Source organism: Triturus cristatus, chromosome 10 (assembly GCF_964204655.1).
Source record: "Triturus cristatus chromosome 10, aTriCri1.1, whole genome shotgun sequence".
In the NCBI taxonomy this organism is placed as follows: Eukaryota; Metazoa; Chordata; class Amphibia; order Caudata; family Salamandridae; genus Triturus; species Triturus cristatus.
Window position 1 is genome coordinate 1,089,393,487 of NC_140593.1, and position 24,459 is coordinate 1,089,417,945.

General features: G+C 47.0%; 1 protein-coding gene across 1 annotated transcript in view; it reads left to right on the plus strand.

Moving 5' to 3' along the window:
- PDPK1 (3-phosphoinositide dependent protein kinase 1) overlaps nucleotides 1–24,459 on the plus strand; it is a 227,115-nt gene that overhangs the window by 84,421 nt on the left and 118,235 nt on the right. The window contains exons 5-6 of the mRNA XM_085629270.1: nucleotides 8,043–8,187; nucleotides 9,440–9,537. Of these exons, the coding sequence (XP_085485396.1) occupies nucleotides 8,043–8,187; nucleotides 9,440–9,537 (243 nt within the window). The remainder of the gene's footprint in view (nucleotides 1–8,042; nucleotides 8,188–9,439; nucleotides 9,538–24,459) is intronic.

The following is a 24,459-nucleotide window of genomic DNA, read 5'->3' on the forward strand; positions in this document are numbered from 1 at the left end:
GAGGAGAAGAGAGGGAGAAAAAATGAGAAGTCGAGGCGGGAGTCATCGACTTCGAGGTCGTCGAAGTCGAAGAAACACCACAAGAAGAGGAAGCATTCTTCTCGGCGTCGGTCATCGAAGTCCATGAAGTCGAGGTCGGCTTCGCCCCGTCGAAGTCGGAGCAAGAACTTGTCTCAGTCTCCTCCTTCTAAGTCTCCGAAGTCTCCCTCGCCGAAGCGGGCTCCAGCTCGTTCCCCGACGCCGTCACCGGTTCCGTCTAAGGCTTCGACTCCGGGTCAAGTGGAGTCTGATGTTCCTTTGGATGAGCAAGAACAGGAGGAGGCTGCTCCGTTGCCGGATGACTCTGCGGCTCCGGTGGATGATTCTGCGGAGCCGACGCCGGTGACTCCACAAGGGGATACAGGGACGGTCCCTTATCCCCAATTCCCGGCTCCAGGTACAGATTCCTCAAGCTTTCTGAATGCCATGTATGGTATTTTTAATAGGGTTGCCTTCCCATCCGGAGCACCAACTGGTCCTGTGGGTCCGATGGCATTTACGCTAGGGGTGCCGCAGCATTACGCTCAGGCCCCCTTTCTGCCCTTTATGCCGATGGCGTCTTCTTGGCAGTTTCCGGCGCCGGCTGGGGATCCGACTCGACCTCGGATGGACAGTCAGTCTTCGGAGCCTTCCTCGACGCCAAGGCCGACTCCATCGGCGCCGCGTCCGGCGCCGCCGACTCCACCTATGGCGCCTCCGACTCCGGTACCTCTGGCTCCACCGACGCCGCGTACGACGTCGACGACGCCGGCTCCCCGGATCCGGTCGAGACGGGAGGCCCAAAGGGTTTTGGAGGAAGGAAGATATCGAGCAGAGGTGGAAGAAGGTGAGGTTGACTCTTCTTCGGATGAGTTTGAAGGAATAGAGGAAGCAAGTGGTTTGGATACCACCCCAGAGTGGGAGCATACTTCTGCAAGGTCTTCTCCTCCACAGGAATTGGCACCCTACCATGTGGTGATTAAGAAGGCCGCAGAGTTGTTGGATCTGCAGCTACCATCTGTGGAGTACAAGTCTAACCTGCTTACGGAGGTGTTGCACTCTCCGACGTCGGCTTCAGAGCCTTTGTTGCCTTTCAATGAGGCCATCTTGGAACCAGTGTTGGAGGTGTGGAGGAAACCTCTTTCAGCTCCGGCGGTTTATAGACAGGTGGCAAGAAGGTACAGAGTTGCACCAGGAGATCCGGATTTTTTGTCTACGCATCCATCTCCGGATTTTTTGTCTACGCATCCATCTCCGGAAAGCCTAGTTGTGCAGGCTTCATGTTCTAAACATGCTTTGGGTGCTTTCCCTCAGTCTCCGGCTGATAGGGAGTCAAAGAAAGTTGATCAGGCGGCCAAGAAGACCTTCTCCTCAGGAAGTATGGCGCTGAAATCATCTAATGCTACATGCTTGCTGGGGCGTTATGTTCATGCCTTGATGGACTCTATCAAATCTTTGGCCCCTAAGTTGCCTGAGGGGGATAAGTCGTCCTTCTTGGAAGTTGTTGCGGACACTCAGGCGGCTGCCAGGCAGGTGATCCAGTCTGGGCTGGATACGGCGGACTCGGTGGCGAGAATTATGGGGTCGTCTATAGCCGCAAGGAGGCAGGCTTGGCTCCGTTCCTCTGGATTCTCAGCAGATGTTCAGGCCACGTTGGTTGATCTGCCATTCGACGGACAGAAACTGTTTGGGGAGAAAGCAGACTCTGCCCTTCAACGATTTAAGGACAGCAGATTGACGGCAAAGTCCTTGGGTCTGCAGGCTCCTGCTAGGGTTACAGCTTTTCGAAAGTCTAGGGGATTCGGAAGATCATCCTTTCGCTCCTTCCGACAGCCCCAACAGCAGCAGAATCCCCTCTATAGGTCCTATAGAGGGAAGCAAAGGGGTCGGAGAGGTTCTGGTCGCAACCCCTCTTCTTCCTCCTCCTCCTCTGCTCCAAATGAGGCTTCAGGGAAGCAGCCCTAGATCCCCCATCCCGGATCATGTAAGACCTGTGGGGGGTCGGGTGTCCTACTTTCTACGGGGTTGGAAATCTGTTACAACCGACCTTTGGGTTTTGAATCTCGTAGAGACTGGGTACGCCCTTCCCTTTCGGGAGTTTCCTCCCCCTTACCCTCCTTGCCAAGGTTATTGCTCGGAAGACCATCTGCTTCTCCTGCAGAAAGAAGTTCTGACCTTGCTTCAGAAGGGTGCGATAGAGGTGGTTCCGGAGCAGGAAAGGGGTCAGGGATGCTACTCCCGATATTTTCTGATTCCCAAAAAAGACGGCAGATTGCGTCGGATACTGGACCTCAGAATCTTGAATTTTTACCTGAAACAGGAGAAATTCAAGATGCTGACCCTTGCGCAGGTTCTTCAAGCGTTGCAGCAAGGAGACTGGATGGTGTCGCTCGACTTACAGGACGCGTACTTCCATGTCCCAATCCTGAAGTCGCACAGGAAGTATCTCCGTTTTACGGTTGGGTCGCAACACTGCCAATTTGCGGTCCTCCCGTTTGGTCTTACTACCGCACCTTGAGTCTTCGTAAAGGTGATGGCAGTGGTGGCTGCTCATCTCAGGTGGTCAGGGATCCCGTTTTTCCCTTACCTGGACGACTGGCTTCTGAAGGCAGAGTCCCCAGAGATAGTGGAGCGTCATCTGCAGGTGACATCTCAGCTGTTATTCGACTTGGGTTTTTCGATCAATGTGCCCAAATCTCACCTGGTGCCCTCTCAACGCAACCTGTTTATAGGGGCAGTACTGGACACTACTGTGTGTCGAGCATTCCCTCCTCCTCAAAGGATTCTCGACATTCAGGAGATGGTCCCTTTATTCCACAGTGGAGCGGTTGTTCCGGTTCTGAAGGTCCTTCGCCTGCTCGGTCTATTTGCCTCCTGCATTCTGTTGGTCAACCACGCACGCTGGCACATGAGGGCGCTCCAGTGGTGTCTCCGCAAGCAGTGGTATCAGCACAACGGGGATCTCGGGGAGCCGATCAAGATCTCCGGAGAAGCTGCAGCGGATCTGTCTTGGTGGAGCGTGGAGGGCAATCTGTCTCAAGGAAAGCCCTTCCATCTTCCTCCATCGGTGGCCACAGTGATAACGGATGCATCCACTTTAGGGTGGGGTGCGCATCTGAGGGATCTAGAGATCAAAGGACTTTGGTCTCCAGAGGAGAGGTTGCTTCACATCAACCTTCTGGAATTGCGGGCGATTCGTTTGGCTCTCAAGGCCTTCCTCCCTTCCTTTCACGGTCAGTCGATTCAAGTCCTGACAGACAACACGACCGCGATGTGGTATGTCAACAAGCAGGGAGGAGTGGGTTCTCTTTGTCTATGCAGAGAGGCCTTACGTCTATGGTCCTGGGTTCAGGACCATCGGATTTGTCTGATGGCAAATCATCTGGCCGGGGTGTTGAACGTGCGTGCGGACAGTCTCAGTCGGCAGTTCTCCGCCGACCACGAGTGGAGGCTCCATCCGGAGGTGGTTCGTCACGTCTTTCGGACGTGGGGGACACCTCGGGTGGATCTGTTTGCCACCCGCGAGAACGCGCACTGCCCATCATTCTGCAGTCTCCAGTTTCCGATGCAGGGGGCGTTGGGGGGGCGCGTTTCAGTTGAGTTGGGGTTCATGACTCCTTTATGCGTTTCCTCCCATACCCTTGATTCCTCGGGTTCTGAGGAAGATTCGCCAAGACTGGGCCCAAGTCATATTGATCGCCCCGGATTGGCCAAGAAGGGTGTGGTACACAGATCTTTTCCACCTCTCCTCGTGCCCTCCGCTCCGTCTCCCTCTGAGGGCAGACCTCCTCTCGCAGTCGGAGGGGCAGGTTCTACACCCCCACCTCCAGAGCTTACACCTTCATGCCTGGAGATTGAACGGGGCAACCTGAGTTCATTCTCTCTCCCGCCGGATGTGGTGGACGTTATTTTATTGGCCAGGCGACACTCCACCAAGTCCATTTACTGCTACAGGTGGTCTAAATTTGTTAAATGGTGTGGAGAGAGATCCATTGACCCTTTAAAAGCCCATCTTTCTGATGTGCTCCAGTTTGCTCTTTCCTTGGCTCAGCAGGGCTGTGCTGTGGCCACGGTCAAGGGCTATCTTTCGGCCTTATCAGCTTTTCTATGCCTTCCAGATCAACCGTCACTTTTTAAATCTCCGGTTGTTCTGAGGTTTATCAAGGGCCTTACAAACATGTTTCCTCCCACTCCATTTGTAATGCCTCAGTGGGACCTTAATCTTGTTTTAACCTTTCTGATGGGGTCCCCATTTGAGCCTCTACATAGTTGTCCTTTGAGGCTGTTGTCCTTTAAGGTGGTTTTTCTTGTAGCCATAACCTCGGCAAGGAGGGTGAGTGAGCTTCAAGCTCTTAGTTCTAAACCCCCGTTTTTAACCTTGCATGCTGAACGGATGGTTCTCAGGACCAGGGCTGCTTTCCTGCCAAAAGTTGTCACTCCGTTTCATTTGGGACAGTCCATTACTCTCCCTGTTTTCTATCCTCCTCTTCATCCTTCCAAAGAGGAGGAAAGGCTTCATCGCCTGGACCCAAAGAGAGCTGTAAGCTTTTACTTGGACAGAACGAAGGACTTTCGTCTGGACGATCAGCTCTTCGTGGGTTATGTTGGACATTCCAAAGGAAGAGCGGTCCACAAGCGCACGTTGTTGAGATGGATTATCCTTGCCATCAAGATCTGCTACCCCCTGGCTGGTAAGACCCCTCCTGAGGGCATTAGAGCTCATTCAACTAGAGCTAAGTCATCTACATCTGCTTTGGCCCGGGGAGTTCCTGTGGCAGACATTTGTAAAGCCGCGACTTGGGCCTCCCTCCATACCTTCGCAAAGCATTATTGCTTGGACTCAGAGATGAGGAGGGAGGGCCACTTCGCGCGCTCTGTCTTGCAAGACTTTCTGGTATAGGAAGGTGGACACCCTCCTCCGGGAGTGGGGACTGCTGTGGGAATCTATTCACAAGGTGAGGAATCCACTTTCAGATGTATCCATCAGAAGAACAAGTTACTTACCTTCGGTAACGCTTTTTCTGGTGGATACAGTATCTGCCTGTGGATTCCTCACTGACCCACCCGCCTCCCCGTTGTCCACCTTTGTGTACCATGAAAGAGGTCTTGTTGGAATGTTTTGATAATTTCTTGTACATTTGTAGGAAATGCTTGTTTGTTTAGCATTCCTTTTATTTGTATGCTATGTATATGTATTGGTATCTGTATACGGTGTATACTTGGAGTTGTCGTTGGTTCACCTGTTCGCCTCGAAGGCACGGAAAAAATGGGTGGAACTGACGTCATCACGCCGACGTGGGCTTCTTATGGCTCCGGTGACGTCGTACGGAGTCGCGTGCGGAGCCGATGCATTGTGACGTCGCCCACGTCGACGTGGAGTGGTGGGAAAGAAAAGTTCCGTGGAATGCTGGCGCAGGGGATATTCACAAGGTGAGGAATCCACAGGCAGATACTGTATCCACCAGAAAAAGCATTACCGAAGGTAAGTAACTTGTTCTCCTGTGCCAGTAGTCCTGTTTTGAACTATGAAGGGGCATTTCACAAAATCTCTCCAACTAAATGTGTTCAATTAAATGGGCTTGAGACAGACGACAAAGGAAGTCTACGTAAAAGTCCAAACTGATCTTCACATCACAGGTCAACATGGGGAACTCTTAGTGTGCTAGTTGGGCTAAGACCCTAAGTTTATTCCTTTGGAGCACCAACATGTCAAGGGCCTCTATCTAAAAACTGGCCCAGTGATACTTGCTGGACTCAAAGGCTCACCAGTTGGGACTGGAAACCTAGTATTCAAGGTTTTACAGTTGTGATGGAAAAAGCATTGATTTAAACCTCTCTGAAATTGTTGTGACTAACTGCAACACAATGGGCACTATCCTAAGAGGAAAAATGTCAATGTCTGGGCTAGGCAAAGGGCTGATATAGTGTCTTATAAGTCAGGGATGATTCCACAAGTTTCAGGAGCCTCTGAAAGGTCAGTGTGAGGTCTCAAAGCTCCTCCTTCATGATGTACTAGAAGTGGTCCCACTTCAGAAAACAAAGTGGGATATTACTCCAACTGCCTTATACTTAAAGGGTTAAAACAAATTGGCCGATGGGTTGTCCCATCTTTTATCATTATAATCACAACCCACTGCCCTGCAAGTTGGCCATGCACTTAGCAACTGTGTTGGTTGGAATTGTAGGGTGTGTAATTCCATGTCCTCTTTTAAGGACATTTCATTTTTGTGTAAACTGTTTTTTCTTCTTGTGTACTGAACATTTCTGTTCGGTGGAATGAGGAATGTATGCGGCATTGGCAGTACAACATTTTTGGAGCTGCAACTTGAATTAATAAATTAACTTGTGCAGATCCAATGACCAGGAAATGCTTGTAGCTGAGCAGTCTGTGGTAAAGTTGAGTTCCATAAGAGAGAACCTTGATTTTCATTCTCGTCAGGGAAAACGTCTGGCATGCTGAGCAAAACGTACATCAGTTTTTCTGTTTATTTCGAAGTGTTGGATTGCAGCTTCACCTCGAAGTTCTCAAAATGAATAACTAGAGTGCTAGCATACTGTATTCAATACAAAGCGAGTGCCTCCTCGCCCCATTTTGCTGGAATAGGCAAGTTGCATTTAAAGGGTTTCCTATGAAGCGGGCTGAAGAAAATAAACATTGAGATGTTGATGCAGATGTGAAACCAGCAGGTTTAAAATAATGTGAGATGTATGCATTTTTAGTAATTTATGGCATAATCTATTTTTAAAATGTTTCAAAATACATAATAAGAAAAATCCCAATCTAGGTCCAGCATCCCTTTTGCACATCTGTTACTTTCAAGCTACACATCCTTTCTGTCGCCGCCTTAGTTTTAAAATAGGGACATTTTGGTAGACATTAAAGATGGTTTTAAATCTTCCATTTAAATGTACAGGAGTAGATTTTTTAGAGGTGCATGAAGCTGTTTGAAATTAATAGATTTGTGCTCCCTTGCGTGGATAGACCATCTACATGAGTTGCTATTAGGACTCCGAATAATTTAAATATGCTACACATACATGCAAAGGATAGTTTCTTGGGACTCCTGTAAGCAGCAAACAGAAGACCGATTTTTATGTTCAGCCTTCTCCATGGGAAAGTGAATGATTCTAAAGCGGTCTTTTCCAGCAGCATATCTCTCAGCGCAGGCACATTCAGTGAGCTATGTGTACATTTTAGTTCTTTATTAGAACTCTAATGATCCAAAGCAGCTGCTATGGGAAGAAGGTGTAGCGATTTGTGGGTTTAAATTGTAACGAGGCTTTTCATGTACTAGCCATGAATCTCCTGTAGTGGTGTGCCATTTAATAATTTTACAGTGCCAGTTTTAATAAGTAAGCTTACAAAGCGCCCAGCAGAACGGAAATGCGTAATTTTGGCAGACATATCAAATGTTATCGCTTTAAAAAAATTGACCTTAAGTTAAATTAACAGCAACATGACTATGAATGCTGGCTTTTACTGAAACCTAAATGTGGTGATCTCTGTTTCTGACGCCTGCCGTTAATGTCCTTTCATTTGTTATACCTATGAAGGATTTGTTTAGTAACACATCTAATCTAATAGATTATTTACCTGTGTTAAAGTTGCAGGGACAATTTATCATGAAATATACAAATCATTCTATATATTTGTTACAGTGAAGTGAAATTTGAGTCTGTTTAAGGGATGTATTATGTCTGCAGAAACCAATAATTTTGTGACTAATGCTTTAAAGCCTTGTAAAACTGTTCTTCAAAGAACTGCACGCCTCTTATTGGATTCGACTAAATCTGTGAGACTAAATATGATCTTAAAAAGAAAACAGATCTTACTCGAATAACCCATTATAGAACATAGTAAGCTATTTTAAGAAAAATTGATTTGTTTGAAAGTTGATGTTATGGATGTATCTTAAAATAGAAGAAAAGAGAATATTCTAATGTTCATCCACACACAGCTCAACATTAGCTTTTCTGAAATACTGTACATTGCTAGTTATGGCACCTCTTAACTGCATTCTCAGATTTTGGTCTTAGTTATGCCAAAAATGGTGAGCTGTTGAAATACATTCGGAAGATTGGGTCATTTGATGAGACCTGTACCCGGTTTTATGCAGCGGAAATTTTGTGCGCTTTGGAATACCTGCATGGAAAGGGCATTATTCACAGGTACTTGATAGAAGCATAATCCACATTCACCGTTTATATGTACAAATCTTAATTCAACGATTGTAAAATAATGATAGCTAAGTTTAAGATTGCATTAATGCTTTTTATGTGTTCACTCACACTTAGCTATCTTTACTTCCTCTTGTGGTTTAAATGATGTGTTCATCACTTGTATCCTCCATATTTGGGAAATAATTCCACACTGTAACACCATGGGACGCAATTTGATTAACTGAAATTTGGAAAACAGTAAAACCAAGCTGTCTGTCTACTTACCACAGTTTGGCAATCTATACACCCTCCATGTTATTAAATTGTCAGGACCTTTAATCTTGTTCAATCTAAACTTTGTGAAGCTGCTATTGCTTTTTTGGGGTTGCAAATCTAATATGAGTTAATGCATATTTTTTGTGTGTGTATTATTAAATTCTTTTTTCCCCCCAAACTATTTCATGATATGTGGTGGGCGTTGGTTGTGGCCTAGTAGGAACCGTTCAATCAGAACTGCCAAGCCAGGTCTCCTCCAGTCAGGCACACAAGCAACCTCACACTGTTCTAGGCCTATTTAGACCTAGTTAACAAGGTGTTGCTGAAGTCCTGGGGCACAGTAAGCATTGGACCCACCTGGGCATACCGTTGCACTGTGGGGCATCTACTGCAACAAATAAAGTGATGGATGGAGTGCTTAAATTAAATTCTGAATGCTTAATTCAAGCCTTCCACCTATTGTTTTATTTTCCTCAGTATGACTCCTTAAGTGCGTCTTAACTAGGCTGAAACGGGGCTGCTGTTGCTTGTGTTCCTGTTCACAAGGGCCCTCGCCTAGACAATAGAGTGGACTGTTGATTTTGGAGCACGGCCAAGGCTTTCGGCTGGTCCCTATCTGAGGTGTCTTGGTGTGCGAAAAAATGATGCAATGCACTTGGATGCAGCCTCTGTAAATTAGCTATGTTTGAGGTTCATTCAAACATCCCACCCATCGGTGTTATTGTTTTCCTCAGTTAATTTATGGAGCAATGTATTGGAGAATAGGATGCCTAAACCTCTATTAAGTGGAAATGTGTAGATTTTTTATTTAGATAAATATATAATTTTGCACTTCGTATTTGCTCTAAACTATAATGCATGCAGACTGCTGTTTTAAATCCGATGTTGGAAGTATATGCCGAAAATGTTTAGGTGATTTTTAGCTTAGTTTGCAATCGGCAAGGCAATGATATACAATATTTGAATTATAAATGCCTCTTTCTAGGGATCTTAAACCGGAGAATATTTTGCTTAATGAAGACATGCATATTCAAATAACAGACTTTGGAACAGCAAAAATATTATCTCCAGATGGCAAACAAGGTATGATTTTAATTTGAACAATATCGTTAGAAAAGTGACAGTATTTGCAAAACATGCATTTTAAAATAAAAATTAACCTGACAAAAGTTCTCATCTAATTTTTCCTATTTAATGGGATTGATTTTTCTGACTACAAATATTATATCTGATTAAAAAGTAACATTATTATTATGCTTGGTGAATTTATAAACCGTTTAGATCACTGATGAATTAAACACTACTGACTAGTAAGTAATTCTCGGTCTGCTTTATTGGGCATCCTATAACTATATTATTTACTTTGTGTGCTTTTCTGGGACAAAAAGCACACATATCTGTTCTGCCTTATTGCACATGCACGTCGTTGTTTTCTCCTATTACCAACCAGTGTGTACCCTGCTGCCTAAAGTTGTGCCTAGAAACAGTTTCTCCAGGTTGTGCAGATCCGGTACCGTGCGACCATATAACTTCAGCATGCAGCCATTCCCGGTTTCCCAAGAGCCTTGTGGCCCTCACCAAACTTTTATCATTTTGGTGGTCTTTTTTTCATTATTTAGTCCAACATGAGAACCTGTGCCACAGCTCTCCAGATTCAAGCTGGACAGATTGTCATATCGGTTACAGCACCTGAACTGCTCAAATACTGCCTGCCCATTCTTGGTGATCACATACAGTAAGGCAGACTACTTGTCTGTAGCAGGAGATCAGGGTACTTTAAGAATCTGTTGCTTATGCAGGTTAAGTGTCACTCTATTCCTACAAAAAAATGTTTGTCCTCTTTGAGGTGATAGAATCCCTAGTCCATGACTATATCTTACAAAACTTGCCATCAAACGCACATTGAGCTGACAAGGCATTTAATCTAGAGAGCCACCTCCCATACAGATTACATACTTGAGCCACTTTGTTTGCTATTAGCTGCATGGAAGGTGAAAAAACTGGTGTTGGTCAGTTTTTATGGGTACTTGTTCCAGCTGGTTTCTGTCTGTAAGTACCAAATAAGTGCATTTCTCATATGCGAGCCAAAAGCCTTTCTCAAACTGAAACTGTCGGCATATCTAAAAGCCTATCTGGTTCTGTAGACCCTGGTTGAATACAGCCTGTGCCACTGACGGGTAGGTTACGCCTCCCTCCCTGGAGCCATTGCTGAAGGCCAGGTCCCTCAGGCTCTGATAATAAGAGCAACTGAACTAGGGAATGGAGTCATCCTTCTGTGAGCGCTGCTTATACAAGTTCCATTTGACAAGGTCCAACTGCTTTAGACTTGTTTCCTTCATTTATTATTGAGTCCCAATTTCCATCTGCTCTGTTTTGGTTAAAGAGTTGAGGGTCCAGGTCCTGTGAATGGAGAATCACCCTGCAAAGCATATAGTTCTCCCAAACCTCTGGTTTCTCTTTCCAGTGTCCTAATTAACCAGCATTGGCATAGCCAATAGGTCTCGCCTTTGGGGCCTTATAAGTGCTTAGCCACGCAGCACATTCTCCTGATGTTAAAGTTTGAAGTAAAGCATCTATGATACACTGGCCCTATTACTACCAGGCATTCATTAAATGCCTACAGTGCACCAGAAGTCGGATGGCTGTTTATTGGTGATAAATAATAACCAGATAACCACAGGCTGTGTGAATATTTAAGGACCGTCTGTTGCATACCTCGGTTGGAAGTATGAATTTCACATGTATTTTTATTATTTTAAACTCGACAAAATTACCTTGTCTAACTAGAGGAACGTAGAGGTCAAATCATTAAACCACCCCCACCCAACACCATTGATGAGGATAAATTGATTCACCTCTCAGACTAGGAGTGAAACAAGCCCCCTCGTTACATTCTTTCACACTATGGAGGCAAGGGAATGCTGGAAAGCACTGTGTTAGGGAAGGAAAGAACTTGGCTTCCCTTTGGCGGCTTTAGAATTAAATACTTACCAGAGATAAAATTAAAGGTAGGTTGCTATCTCCCCTAGCACCCGCCCGGCACTCCAATGAAGACCAGAAACTGGAGGGAGGCATTTGAGGGGATGCACTGTACAGGATGCTGCACTGGGCGTATTGTGCAGTTGTGAGATGGGTGGCGATTTAGTGCCTTGGGATGGTTGAATCATGCTGCTGAAAGCAGGGGGGAGAGTAGTGTGCAAACAGAGAGCTCAACACACGAAAAGGGTGGGTGAGATTTGGCTTGAGGGCTACAGCTGCTGCTTTTGGAACCGGTGAACCGGGTTGGAGTCCCGGCGTCGGTTCAACACACTGTGATTCTGGGCAAGTCACTTAATCTCCCTGTGCCTAAAGCAAAATGAACGTCACCTTGTATAGTGCAAGTGTTGAGCTTGTATAGTGCAAGTGTTGAGCTTGTATAGTGCTCCAGTACCTTCCGGTTGAGTCCAGGCTATATAGATAACTGCGAAAAACATGTAAACATCTTGTGAAAACACAGAACAGTTTAACATACAGATGTCACTTGCCTCGAAACTCTGGCCCTCTAATCAGGTACTCATTGAACCGACCCGTATGTGACTTAGAAGTTGCCTTCGGAAGTGTGTGGAACAAGGCGCTCCAGCTCTAACATAATAATAAAACTCAGCTATGATCCAATTTTGGGAAAACACCAACCCCTGAAGGTCAAATCATGCTCTGCACTCCTGCTCTCAATGATTAGTAAGTGGCCGGTGAGCACTCTGCACAGCATTTTTGTAGGTGGCAGATGGCTCCTCCAGCCAGGCAGGAGTAAATGTGGTCTCTGGCTCTTTGTGCGCCTTTCTCGCAGTGCATTGTTGTGGTTACTTTAAGTCAACTGACCATAGCATGCTTACCTGGGCTAGAGCTGCAGAGGTCCAGGATGAGGAAGAGTGCTCTGAAGAAGCCCATAACCATGCTAACGTTCTGGAGGGAGAACTAGCTTCGGTGGGAGGGGACTCTGAATGCTCAGACTCTGGAGTCAGGGCTTCACCAGGTGGGGCGGAAAAGTGCTGGTCTGCTTTCCTATCCAGTGTTTTTATAGAAGTGTTGTTTTTGGCTTTGCTTTGGATGTGTGTTTAGTTTTTGTTGCCTGTGGATCTAGGTTGGGGAGTAGAGACTGGGTGGGGGTGGGGGTGAGGTGCCGGCAGCAGCATTTATTATCCTTTTCTCCCACCCTCTCCTCGGTGCTCTTCTGCTCCAGGAACTTCAGGTCCCATGAGCACATGCTCCCAGACTCCCCTACGGCTAATCCCAGTGCTTCTCGAGAAGCTCTGGGATTGGCTTGAGCAGGCTTGCTTTCCGCTCGAAAGGTGACTGGAAGCCTGCGCCTGCAGTTCTCTCCACCCGGCAATGCAGCTCGGGTTAGGGAGATGTCAGTGTGCATGACGGTATGGCCGTCCTGAGACAGCAGGCCAAACCGACATGCCACTGACAGCAGTCCCTACCACTCCTGCTGCTGATGACCCCGCCCCCAAACTGGGCTCACGCTACAACAGGTAAAACATAATGATAATAAAGCAGTTTTAATAATTGCTACATTATAATTTTCGCGTTTTGGTCTGCTGCTTCCAGCAGTAGGGCGGCGCTCCCCCGCCATAACGGAGGAGCCACCCCTGAGAATAAGGAATTAAATTCAAGGGATATCACTAATCCATATCACACAACCTTCTTCATGCATTACTTTATCTGGCATGTGCTTTTTGAAAGTCACTGACAGAAAAATGTCTCCTATAACTGGAAGAGTAAATTCTTAGCGGGTTTTTTTGTGTTCACTTTTGCCTTAAATTGGCCAGTCTTTCTATAAACCAGGAAGTGATGTGATTAAGATGAAGTTTTAGTTCCCAACCACACTACTTAGCAAACACAATCCGTACTGAGACGGACAATATTCCACCCAAGACGCACACAAAACTGACACAGAAGGATAATATGTATTTTGGACAACATGAAAAAAAGCACCTGGATTATTCTGCTCCCCTCAATGTGACTGCTCACTGCTACTACCAAGCATCGGAATGATAGCCCTCATTGATGGTTGCTTTCTGAAAGTGGCCATGCACATTGAGACCAAGAATAATAATGCTAACATATTTTAGTTCTCTCCCAGGACAGTACTAGACTCACCTGGATAAGAGGTACACCGAAAGCGTATTCCCCACACATACTGGAGGTGCAACTAATGTCCCCTCAACAGGCCATGTTGAAACTGACAGCGAGTTTGAAATGGAGGAAATTTTACCACTAACTGTGGGAGAGGCATCTACCAAGTTCTTGGTAAAATCTGTGCACTCTTGCTAACTGGGACTATTTACTAAGTCCTCTTCCTATAATGAATTGTGGCATCCGTGGACGCCATCAGTTGTATAGATGGGGTCGTCTGCAATGCCACAGTGCATGTTGCAGAAGATCGTGTTTCCCGCCAGTGCCTTCCATTTTGGATAGAGTATCCATCTGGATCCAGTATTTTGCAATTGTTTGGCCTCTGGAAGAAGTTCTGCAATTCCAGCTGAGACGACAATGTGCTTAAATAAAGCTTTCCTCAATGCTAGAACTAAGCCTACGAATGAGGGACAAAGTATAAATTGCTGCACTTGCTTGAAGAACAGGAGACGAGTTACCTGGTAAGGTGAGTATCTACCTTTGAACAATAGGATAACAATGCAGAGGCTCATCTGAGACCCATAAAGAGAGTGACTCGAGGAGCCGCAACTATATAGATCGTGAGCCCGCCCTAGATAAACCTTAGTGAACCTGAAGCAATTGCATTTTCGCATCACAAGAAGCTGGAGAATGCACGAGTGAGCCTGCATTGTCCCTCAACATGCCCCCAAAATACCTGTTGCACAGAGCCTAAGCAAATACTTGGACCAATGAGCCAGAGCAACAACTTCCTTACTATTGTGAACAAAACCTTATTTATAACATTGTGGAAGAATATGTAAAACGTACTTTGGCTTCAAAACTTTATGGAGTTTTCAGTTTCACTCTTTTCACTTGGAGGAAATGGATCACACGTTACTCTGAGCAATCTACAACATACAATTTGTGAGTTATCATGGTTTAAAGGTTAATTGCCCCATCTGAATTCCTTCTAGTCATGCTGCTGCCCCAGGATCTGTAGTTACCTCACCAAAAAAATACAGTAACCGATACCAAGTGGTCACAAGATACAGAGCCCTGAATTTTAGGATAAACTTGGATGCTAGCCACAAGGTCCCATTCTGTTTCCAGTGGCCTAATTTCGAAACATGAATTTGTACGTGACCAGTTGGAGCGCCTGAGCTATGTCCGAAACAAACAACAGACAGATGAAAGCCTGTGTTCTTGTTTGTCTGTGGAAAAATTTTACTATATCCAGGAAGCTCTGTTAGACTACTGGAGAAAGAGCGAGATATGAAATTATACTAACAACAAAACTTTATAAACTTTATAAAGCACAGAATACAAACCACATTACTTTTTGGCACTAACTGATCAGTGTCAATTGTTTCCCAGCTCAAATTGACCATGTTATAAGCTACATTAATGAAAATAAATTAAACCTTCTAAGGATTCCAATTTAGGCACAAGACCCACTGAATTTTACCAGGATTGGAATTTATGACCTGCAGTTTAAGCAATAACTTCTGCAGTGGATTAACTCGCTGAGATATCTTATTAGCATACAACTCAGTGACACTAAGCGTACATCTGACACCCTACAGCATGCACATTAACCCTATAAGCTTATGTATGCCAGTTCACACAAACATCTCAGGGGAGGTTTCTGCATAACCCTCCAATATCATAAAACAAGATCTGTTACGTTAATAAGTAAACCGGAGGAGTTCTGTTATGACGTTTCTCCTATATTTGTTAATTTCTCTGGTAATAAATTTGAAAATATTACACGTATGTACTGACAGCTTAAAAACCGTCACTGGCTCCATCCTACATTCAGGGACTGCATTAGCGTCAGAGGCGCCTGGTGCGACAGTTTTTTGGGGCGTTCTCTCCACAACCCCACCCCTCCGCCTCTCAAGACTTCCTTCTCCACAGATTCCCGCACTACCATCTTCCAACAGTGCCACTCATTTCGCAACACTCCCTTTCCCACGTGCATTTCATTTTTTTTATAGCGCTACTCATAACAACCCTACGGTGTCAAAGCACTTTACATCACACAACACGTTATACAGAGGCAATAAACTATACGTGTGGAAATCATTCTTTATGAAATGTTATACAAAACAAGTAATTACCGTTCTGTGATCTGCCTGTACACGTTCTTTGCAGCAGGTATGTTAACCCTCTGTACTACACTGTGACAAGTCAAAGCTGCCACTATACAAAACACCCATCTCTTTCCAGCAGAAACCTTAATCACCTGGTTATCGTGACGATTTTATTGCTGCCTAAAAAATGCCAGGCACGCAAGAAAACAGACGGTGCTTTTAAAACCGAAAGTTATTTCTGAACATGAACCCAGCGCCTCTCCCGAGCCAGGTGTGGCTGCACGGGTCGCACCGTCCTAAAGCCGGCCCTCCCTACATTAGCCCTATCCTCCCACCCAAATTTCTAAAGCTGCTCTCCAGATTTATTAGGTGGTGCTGCGCTGGCATTAATACTTGGGAACATCATAGTGGTCATTATGGCTAGGCATGGATTAGTTGCTAATCACTCCAATTTAGAGGCTCCCTGGTCACCGATCTAATGGCAGTCAATACTTTTCGAACAACGATCAATGCTTCGCTTTATGCGCCCAATGACCCCTTTACTGAAGAGACAGTGGGCGTCAAATATCAGCACACTTGCCACCACAATTCCACCCATTAAACCGCACCTTTTCCCCCAATGACCTAATGATGAGCCTCAATACAGCGATAAGGTGAAGCTCACATATCTACGCTGCCTGAAACCAACACAAAATAGGAGTACGTCACCCAATTCCCAGCACCTTTTTAACAACCGAGTTGCAGGTGCTATGGTATTAGTCCTGCTGGTTTACCTGTAGGTGCTCCGACTGGCTGGATCGCTCTACCTTCTACTCCTTCTCAGGCTCATATGTGGATTGACAGTCTTCCGGGCTTTTCTGGTTTTAATTGAAAGCCGAAGGCACACACGCAACCCAAACAGGGTGGATCGCCGAGCTATCCAACGTCTATAGCTGCAGAACTATCATATCATATGAAGTGGGAGTGATAACTTAGTTGCAGAATGTATATTCTGTGTGCGACATACTGCAAGACAAACCGCTTTATAACCCGTTGCATCCCATTGTGTCACGATGGTGGTAAGAACTTTTTAGGAAACTATAATCTAGCTCCTGGTCAAAGGCAAGCACAACAAGCGCTGAAAGACCAGCGCGGCCCCGTGGCCGCGAAAGTGAAAGCGACGCACAGCGTTTACCTTACGGGAGCGAGCAGCGGCGGGTGCGATAATTGCAAACAGATGGCGCTGCTGCTCGCTCCCACGAGGTAAACGCCGTACATGCACGAGTTTCCAAGAAAGTACGGAGTGATTCCAAAATGTCACTCCAAAGCAGCGCTTGCGCGCTGCATAACCGAGACCTAAAAACGTGCAGCTGACGTTAAGCCCTGGCTCTGGATGTGATTCCATCCGTAGCATGTTTGATTTGTCGTGATTATCCCTGGCTGCTGTCCTTTATTTTATTTCAGCAAACTTATAAAAAAATGTGACTTGCCCCATCCTTACTTCTTTTCCTACAGGCTAGGACATCTGGTGTTAAAAGAGTGGATCATTAGGGTAACTCCAAAAAGTGTAGGTCTAAACTATTTAAACTCTCCACTCAATATAGTCGCACAGCCTCCAGTGGATTCCTTAGAGGCAGGAATCCCTCCTTTCCTCCCCTCCCCCCCCCCCCCCCACGGCAGTAATCCCTTGTAACAGATCTCTTGTTACAGTGGAATATGCCTAGGATTAAAAGATGGATATGGAATGTGCCTTTTCTAGGTCAACCAGGGGTGGCTACGCTGTCTGTTTTCATTGATGTCTTTGACTCCTTGGCTAAGTGTCAAGTTGGATTGTTTTGTGCCTGCTTGGTTTTCACTGTGGCTGGTACTGAGGACTCTGCAGCTTCCCTTGAGCCCCTGAAGTTACCCCTTCTACAGAGCTGTGGGATGTAAAGGGAAAAGGGGCTGCCCCCTGGGAACTGTTGCCCCATCGACTAGTGGGCCCTCCCCTCTCACAGACATCAAGATGCCATAAAACTGATACCCTGGGCACTCAGTCCTCCAATCACTACAGGACTGGGGAGAGGATAGAACAAGGCCTGCCCTGCTGCTCCCTGGACCCTGCAAAGAGGGGCTGCACCAAAGACTGGACTGCACCTGCAGCACCTGAGCAACCCGCAGAGTGGACTGTGCCTGCTATAACCACTCATGTAAAAAAGCTCCATTTGTGCTAGGGCAGAAGTGACTCCAAGGGCTAGTTGGCTCCAAGGACTACTTGGCTAGCCTCCTGTTAAGCTTCAGGGTGACTAAAAGCTAAGGAAACCTGCACCCCTTGAGAGCCCCGCTGGCCAGGAGCACCTAACTGCCGCTGGATGTGGAAGTGCTTGCTCAATATAACCTGGAGACCAGTTGACCAGTAGCGACTGGACCTGCACTAGTCTCCCCTGGTGCACCACTGTAGATTAAGTCCTGAGGCCAGAAATGACCCCTAACGCTCGTTGATACTAGGGTGGCCCCTGAAACACTCGCAGCATGTCTTCAGCATCCTGTATCCCCAGCATCAGGACCACTTCTTTGCTGGACAGCGAATAAAGATAAAATTACAAAGAGGATCCTACGGCTGATAGAGCAGTCAGTGGTCCCTGTGACTGGCTCTGAATCTGTTGTTTCCTGCTCTAGAGCTCTAGTAGCCATTCTGAGCCAACGGGCTAGAACAGCTAAGCCACTTGCAACAATTTATTGCGTTGGAAACAGTGACTTCTTACCTTTAAAAAATAAATCACATCCCTGATCTCCTTCAATAGATTTTTGTCATTTTGGTTTCCAGTCAAAGATAAAAATACAAGCTAATTTTGTAAATTGGTGCCAGATTTTTATTGTGTGGTGTCTTACTTATTCACTGTATCTGGTAGAGACTTCTAGCTGCAGATTCCTTACCTTAGAATCTGGAAAATCTTGAGCAGTACATCTGCACGCCAGTAGGAGGAGTTGATAGGCTTGGTGTCATCAACATCAGAAATAACATGCATTGTGCCTATATAGGCCCCAGCCCAGTGCACTGACATTCGTTCTTTCTGTGCTATCAGCGTAGATCTGGAAAAAGCCTGGAAGTTTTAAACCCTGTGAATCCTGTCACAGACGTGTCAGTGACAGAACTCCACCTGGTGTGCCTCTGGTGCCTGGAGTTGGGCCACAGCTCTAAAGCCTACTCCAACTGTCAAGTGATGACCCTTAAAGCGGTCTGGGTGCGCTCCCTGAAGATCCTGGTTGCCCGCAACTCTGCACCATGAGCCGTTCTCGTCTGTCATTGTCACACTCCAAGTCATCGTCTGTTAAGTCCCACCAAACATCCAAGAAGTTGAAGCGCTTTTCAACTTCCCCATACTGGTCCAAGTCTTCCGACGAGGCGATGTCTGAATAATGGCACAAACCTAGACACCGCTCTCATGCGTCCGCAGCGGAATGTGGGTCCGCCCCGCACATCGTCAAATTGTCCCTAGTAAGAGCGACTCTCATTTAGCTGAAAGACTTTTATGAGACCATGCCCCTCATATTTGTGCAGTCCAACTCCTCTTAAGTGCCTTCGGGCCCACAGGTTCTGCAGGTGCCCCAACTGGATTCCCTTGGGTGGTTCGCTCATGGCTCCAGTCTGGAACTATGAATCCTTTCCTCGATCTGGATCGTCTCCGGTCATGAGGCTGCGACCTTCCCCGGAGCCTGTTCCAGTGGCGCCTGATGCCTGCTCCGGTGCCGGCCAGAGCAGGACCCTTCAAGTCAAAAACAGTGCCGCTTGTTACTGATAGGCCCTGTGAGGAATACGATTGGGTTGGATCTGAGAATCATTATGGTTACCCCGACCCCCTGGAAGAGCCAGAGGATAACTAGTAGGAGGAACTGATGAATGTCGATGGTCTAGACACCTCTTCAGGTGCGGAGCTGGTCTCTCCTCCTAGTGTGCCTACAGAGGACTGGGCTTCATTTCCATTGGTGGCGAAGAAGGCAGCTGAGGTCCTTGACCTTACGCTGCCCTTGGTAGCATTCAAGCTGAACATCTTGACAGAAGTGCTTCAACTGGGAGTTGCCCCTACAGAACCTCTTCCTCCCTTTAATGAAGCCCTCATGGATGTCCTGCTCTAGCATGGACCAAGCCCAGCACAGGGCTCCTGTGCATGGGATGATTCCCTGCCACTATTGCTGCTTTCCTCAGCCAGCACCTAACCCCGGAGAGTCTGGTTGTCCAGCTCTCTGCTCTGGCGTGTTCCCTACCTCGCCAACGGATCGGGAATTCAAGAGGCAGAGGACCTTTGGTAACAAGATTTTTTCTTCTGCTGCCCTTGCACTGCTTTCAGTGAACACCACGTGCCTCTTGGGCCTATATTTCAACACTGTTTGGGACTTGGTTGCACAAATGTTGCCCATGGTCTTCGTGGAGGCTCAAGTCATCTTGTCCCAGGCTATCGCCGATGGCAGGAACACAGTTCACTATATGCTGCGAACTGGATGCGACTGACTCACTAGCAGAGCGATTGCATTGTCAATGGCACTCTGTCGTCATGCCTGGCTGAGGTCTACTGGCTTTTTGGGAGATGTCCAGGCATCCCTTATGGACATATCCTTCGAGGACACGCTTTTTTGGTGATAAGGCAGATTCTGCACTTGAGTGCTTTAAGGACAGCAGTGCCACCTCTCGGTCGCTGGGACTCTGCACAAATCTTTGCCAGCCCCATTCTACCTTTCACACCGTCTATGGGTCTACCCACCATGTCCTAACCTGCTCAGCCACCATAGCCAACTGGCTCCCCAATTCTTTTATGGCTGTGGACGACACTCCTACAATCCTCCATGGAACCTAAGGCCTGCCCAGTCGGCCACCCACGGCAGCCGCAGCCTCCAAACACCTTTGATATGTCCTTTTAACATCACGGGCAACCGGTCGGGAGGAGGATCAAGCACCACCTGCCCCAGTCTTGGACAATTGGGTGCTCCAAATTGTCCAGCGGGGTATACCCTCCCATTCACACAAACCCTGCCTCCCATTCGACCATCGCCAGACCATCTGACTGAGGGCCATCTCTTCCTGCTGCATCAGGAATTGCAGGCACTTTTGGTCTAAGGAGACATCAGAAGTGGGTCGTGTTTGCTATTCCCAGTAATTGATGCTGCCGAAAGAGGACGGAGGCCTCAGCCATATACTAGACCTGCACCCTCTCTACCTCCTCATGAAGAAGGAGAAATTGAAAATGCTCAGGTCCTGTCAGCCCTGGACCCTGGACGGCAGTGTTGGACTTGCAGGAAGCCTATTTCCATATACCCGTCCTGCCGGCACACATACGTTACCTGTAGTTCACGGTGGGCCTCAAGCACTTTTAGTTCTATGTGCTCCCCTTTGCCTTACCAGCACCCTCTCTGTGTTAACACGGGTGATGGTGGTGGTTGTAAACTGTGAAGGTCAGGGGTCCCCGTCTTTCTCCCCATCTCAACGATCGGCTGTTAAAGGCGAGTACGCCCCAGGCAGCCATCTCTCTACTCCAAACTACAGCTGACCTCCTGCATTTGCTGGGGTTCACTATCAACGTGTCATAGTCACACCTGACTTCTTTTGGACGCTCCCTTTCATCTGATCCATTCTGGACACAGTGCAGTTTGAGCCTGTCCTCTAGAGCAGCGAGTCAAGGATATTCAGGCTATGATTCCAATGTTAAAACCTCTACCCTGGATTTAGGTAAGACTGACTGAGGCTGCTGGCTCTGCAGTGGGACCTGAAGTCCCAGTGGGTGCAGCATCAGGGTAATCTCTCGGACCTGGTCCTGATATCTGAGGAAACTGCAAAACATCTGCAGTGGTGGCTCTTGAACTGCGATTGAGTCAGCGACAGACTGCTCTTCCTTCCCCACCCAGAGCTCACTGTGGTAACAGATGCATCACTCCTGGGTTGGGGTGAACATCTGGGAGAGGGGAGTTTAGAGGACTCTGGTTGAGTCTCCGCTCCAATTAACTCTTGTGGAGTTGAGAGCAATTCACCTGCCATTGAGAGCCTTCTTCCTTCCATCAAGGGAGGACTCATTCCGGTGTTCACAGACAACACAACCGCCATATTCTATTGCAAGCATGGTGGGGAAGGGTTGTGGAGCCTATGTCAAGAGGCCCTGCACCTCTTGACATGGCCAAGATGTCAGGACATACAATACCTGGTGGATCCTTTGAATGCTAGGGCATGCTAGGGCAGATGAACTCAGCCATCGATGCCTCGCAGATCACAAATGAAGTCTTCATCCGAAGGTGGTGCAAGGTCTCTTCAGTGACTGGGAAGAACCTTGGTTACATCCATTCATCACCACTGAGAATACGCAAGGTCATTATTTCTGCACTCTGGAGTAACCAAGGTGGCTCTCGATCTGAGACTCACATTGTTTTGAGTGGAAATCAGGCCTCTTTTATGCCTTTCTGTCGATACCACATCTGTCCAGCGTTTTCAAGAAGATCAGAAATGACCAGGCACAATGCCTTTCTTGAGGCTTCAGATTGGGCATGGAGAGTATAGTATCCCAAACTCCTAAGCATCAGTCCTTCTATCAGTCTGCCCCTTCGAGAGGATCTCCTGTTGCAACACTAGGGCAGGGTTCTGCACCCGAATCTGCGCACGCTCTGCCTTATGCTTGGAGATTGAGCAGCGTCAGCTGACAGAATTTGACCTTAACTCAGAAGTAAGTGAAGCCAGTCTGGCAGCCAGGAGTCACTCAACTAAGACCATACAAGCCTTCTAAGGCTGGCAAGGCGTTGCTTTGGGCACAGTTGGAGGGTATATTTCAGCCATATCGGCTTTCTTACGGCTGCTGGATCAGCCCTCTCTGTTCAAGTCCCCAGTTGTGACTCCTTTCCTTCAGCCCACGTTTCCTCCAAAATGCTTAATTATGCCCAATGGGACCTTAATTAGTTTTTCACTTTTTGATATCCTCGACCTTCGAGACCATGTATATTTGCCTTCTAGGTCACTTGTCCATCTAAACATTCTTCTTAATGGCCATTACATCAGCCAGGATGGTTAGTGGGCTTCAGGCACTTTCTGTGCTCCCTTTTGCATACATAAAAAAGAATCTGGGCAAACTAGTTCTCTGCGCAGGTGCCTCTTTCCTGCCAAAGTGGGGATGACATTCTGTGCTCTGCCTCTTCTTACCAAGAAGTGGGAGAGACTCCACGCCTGGACCGAAAAAGAGCGTTTTCGTTCTACACTGATTGCACCAAAGAACACCGTCTGGACGATCAACTCTTTATTGCGTTCACCATAGTGAAGAAAGGGAAAGCCGTGCAGAAACAGACAATCTCCAGATGGATTGTTCTGTGTATTAAGATCTTCCAAGCCCTGGAAAATAAGCAACCCCCTGAGTGCTGACGGGGTCATTCCACCAGAGCCAAAGTTGGAACCACTGCATTAGCTCACATAATACCCATCCAGGACATCTGTCAGGCTGCTACATGGGCATCTCTGCACACATGTATTAAACACTACTGCTTTGTTTGTCTGTCCACACTTTGCCTGTTCAGTCCTCCAGGACTTCCTTGTCTGAATCGGTTTGCAGACCTACCTCTGGGGAGGTACTGCTTGGGTATCTATTCTGAGGTTTTGAATCTGTGGCTAGAAGTCTCTATCAGATGAACAAATAACTTACCTTCGGTAACGCCTTATCTGGTGGAGGCTCTGTCAAACCGCTGATTCCTTACCAACCCACCCCCATCCTCCCCGCTTCTTTGAATGGCTTTTTCTTTCTTGAAAGGTTCCTGTAGGTAAATAGTGTCTGCACTCTGGTCCATCGGCTTTCTAACGTGGCTCTGTGCTTCTGGCACGGAAATATCCCAAAAAGAAATTGTCTGCGTGCTCGGGTAGCACCTATATAGGCAGCGTACATCCTTTCTGATGAACTTTCCAGCCCGCAGAGGTACTGCTCAAGATTTTCCGAATCCAGTCTGATTACTGAGGAATATTCTAAGGTAAGAAATCTGCTGCTAGATAGTCTCCACCAAAAAAGCTTGTTACCAAAGGTAAGTAACATGTTCTTTTGTACTTCTAAATGCTTTGCACCTGTTCCTTTGACTAAACCCAACTGCTCTGTGCGACTGCTACACACGACTGAGCTAAGTGTTTTGTTAAAGAACCTAACTAGACCGGATATAGATTGTGACATTATTACATGGTAAGGTCTCTCAACCACACCCCATATTAATCTACTTTCCTACACTACATGTCATGAATTCAAAGAGAATACCCACAATGCACACCTAGGATTACAGGCCGCTTTCCTTAATACATAGTAACACATCTAGAAATATAACAAAATAACATTTTGGTGGTTGTGGAACACATAATTTTTTTTCTGTTTTAGACATCCTGCAAGTTCAGTGTACTAATTCTAGCAGCGCGTCTGCTGTGCAGTATGCCCTAGAAATATAAGTTCTTGCGACACTGGTTGTTCGGTCGGTGCCGAGGTTTTCGGGGCCGACGGCTTTTTAGGTTTGTCTAAGCCATGCTTCTTCGGGACCTCTGCTTTTTTGTTCGGTGCCGAAAGAGGCTTCGGCACGGGAGTGTCGGTGCCGAGGGCCTTGTGATGTTTGGTTGGCACCGGGAGGGCAGGTTTCGACACAGAGGGCTTTGGTGCTGGGCTCGGTGTAGAGGTGGAGGCCGATTTCTTTTTTTTTTCTTTGGTGCCGAAGGGTGTCTTTCGGTACCGCTGGTAGGCTGGCTCGAGCCCGAGCTGCCGGAAGGCTTAACAGGCTTCTTTACCGGGCCCGAAGGTGGGGTGTGAGAAGCAGTATCCTTGGT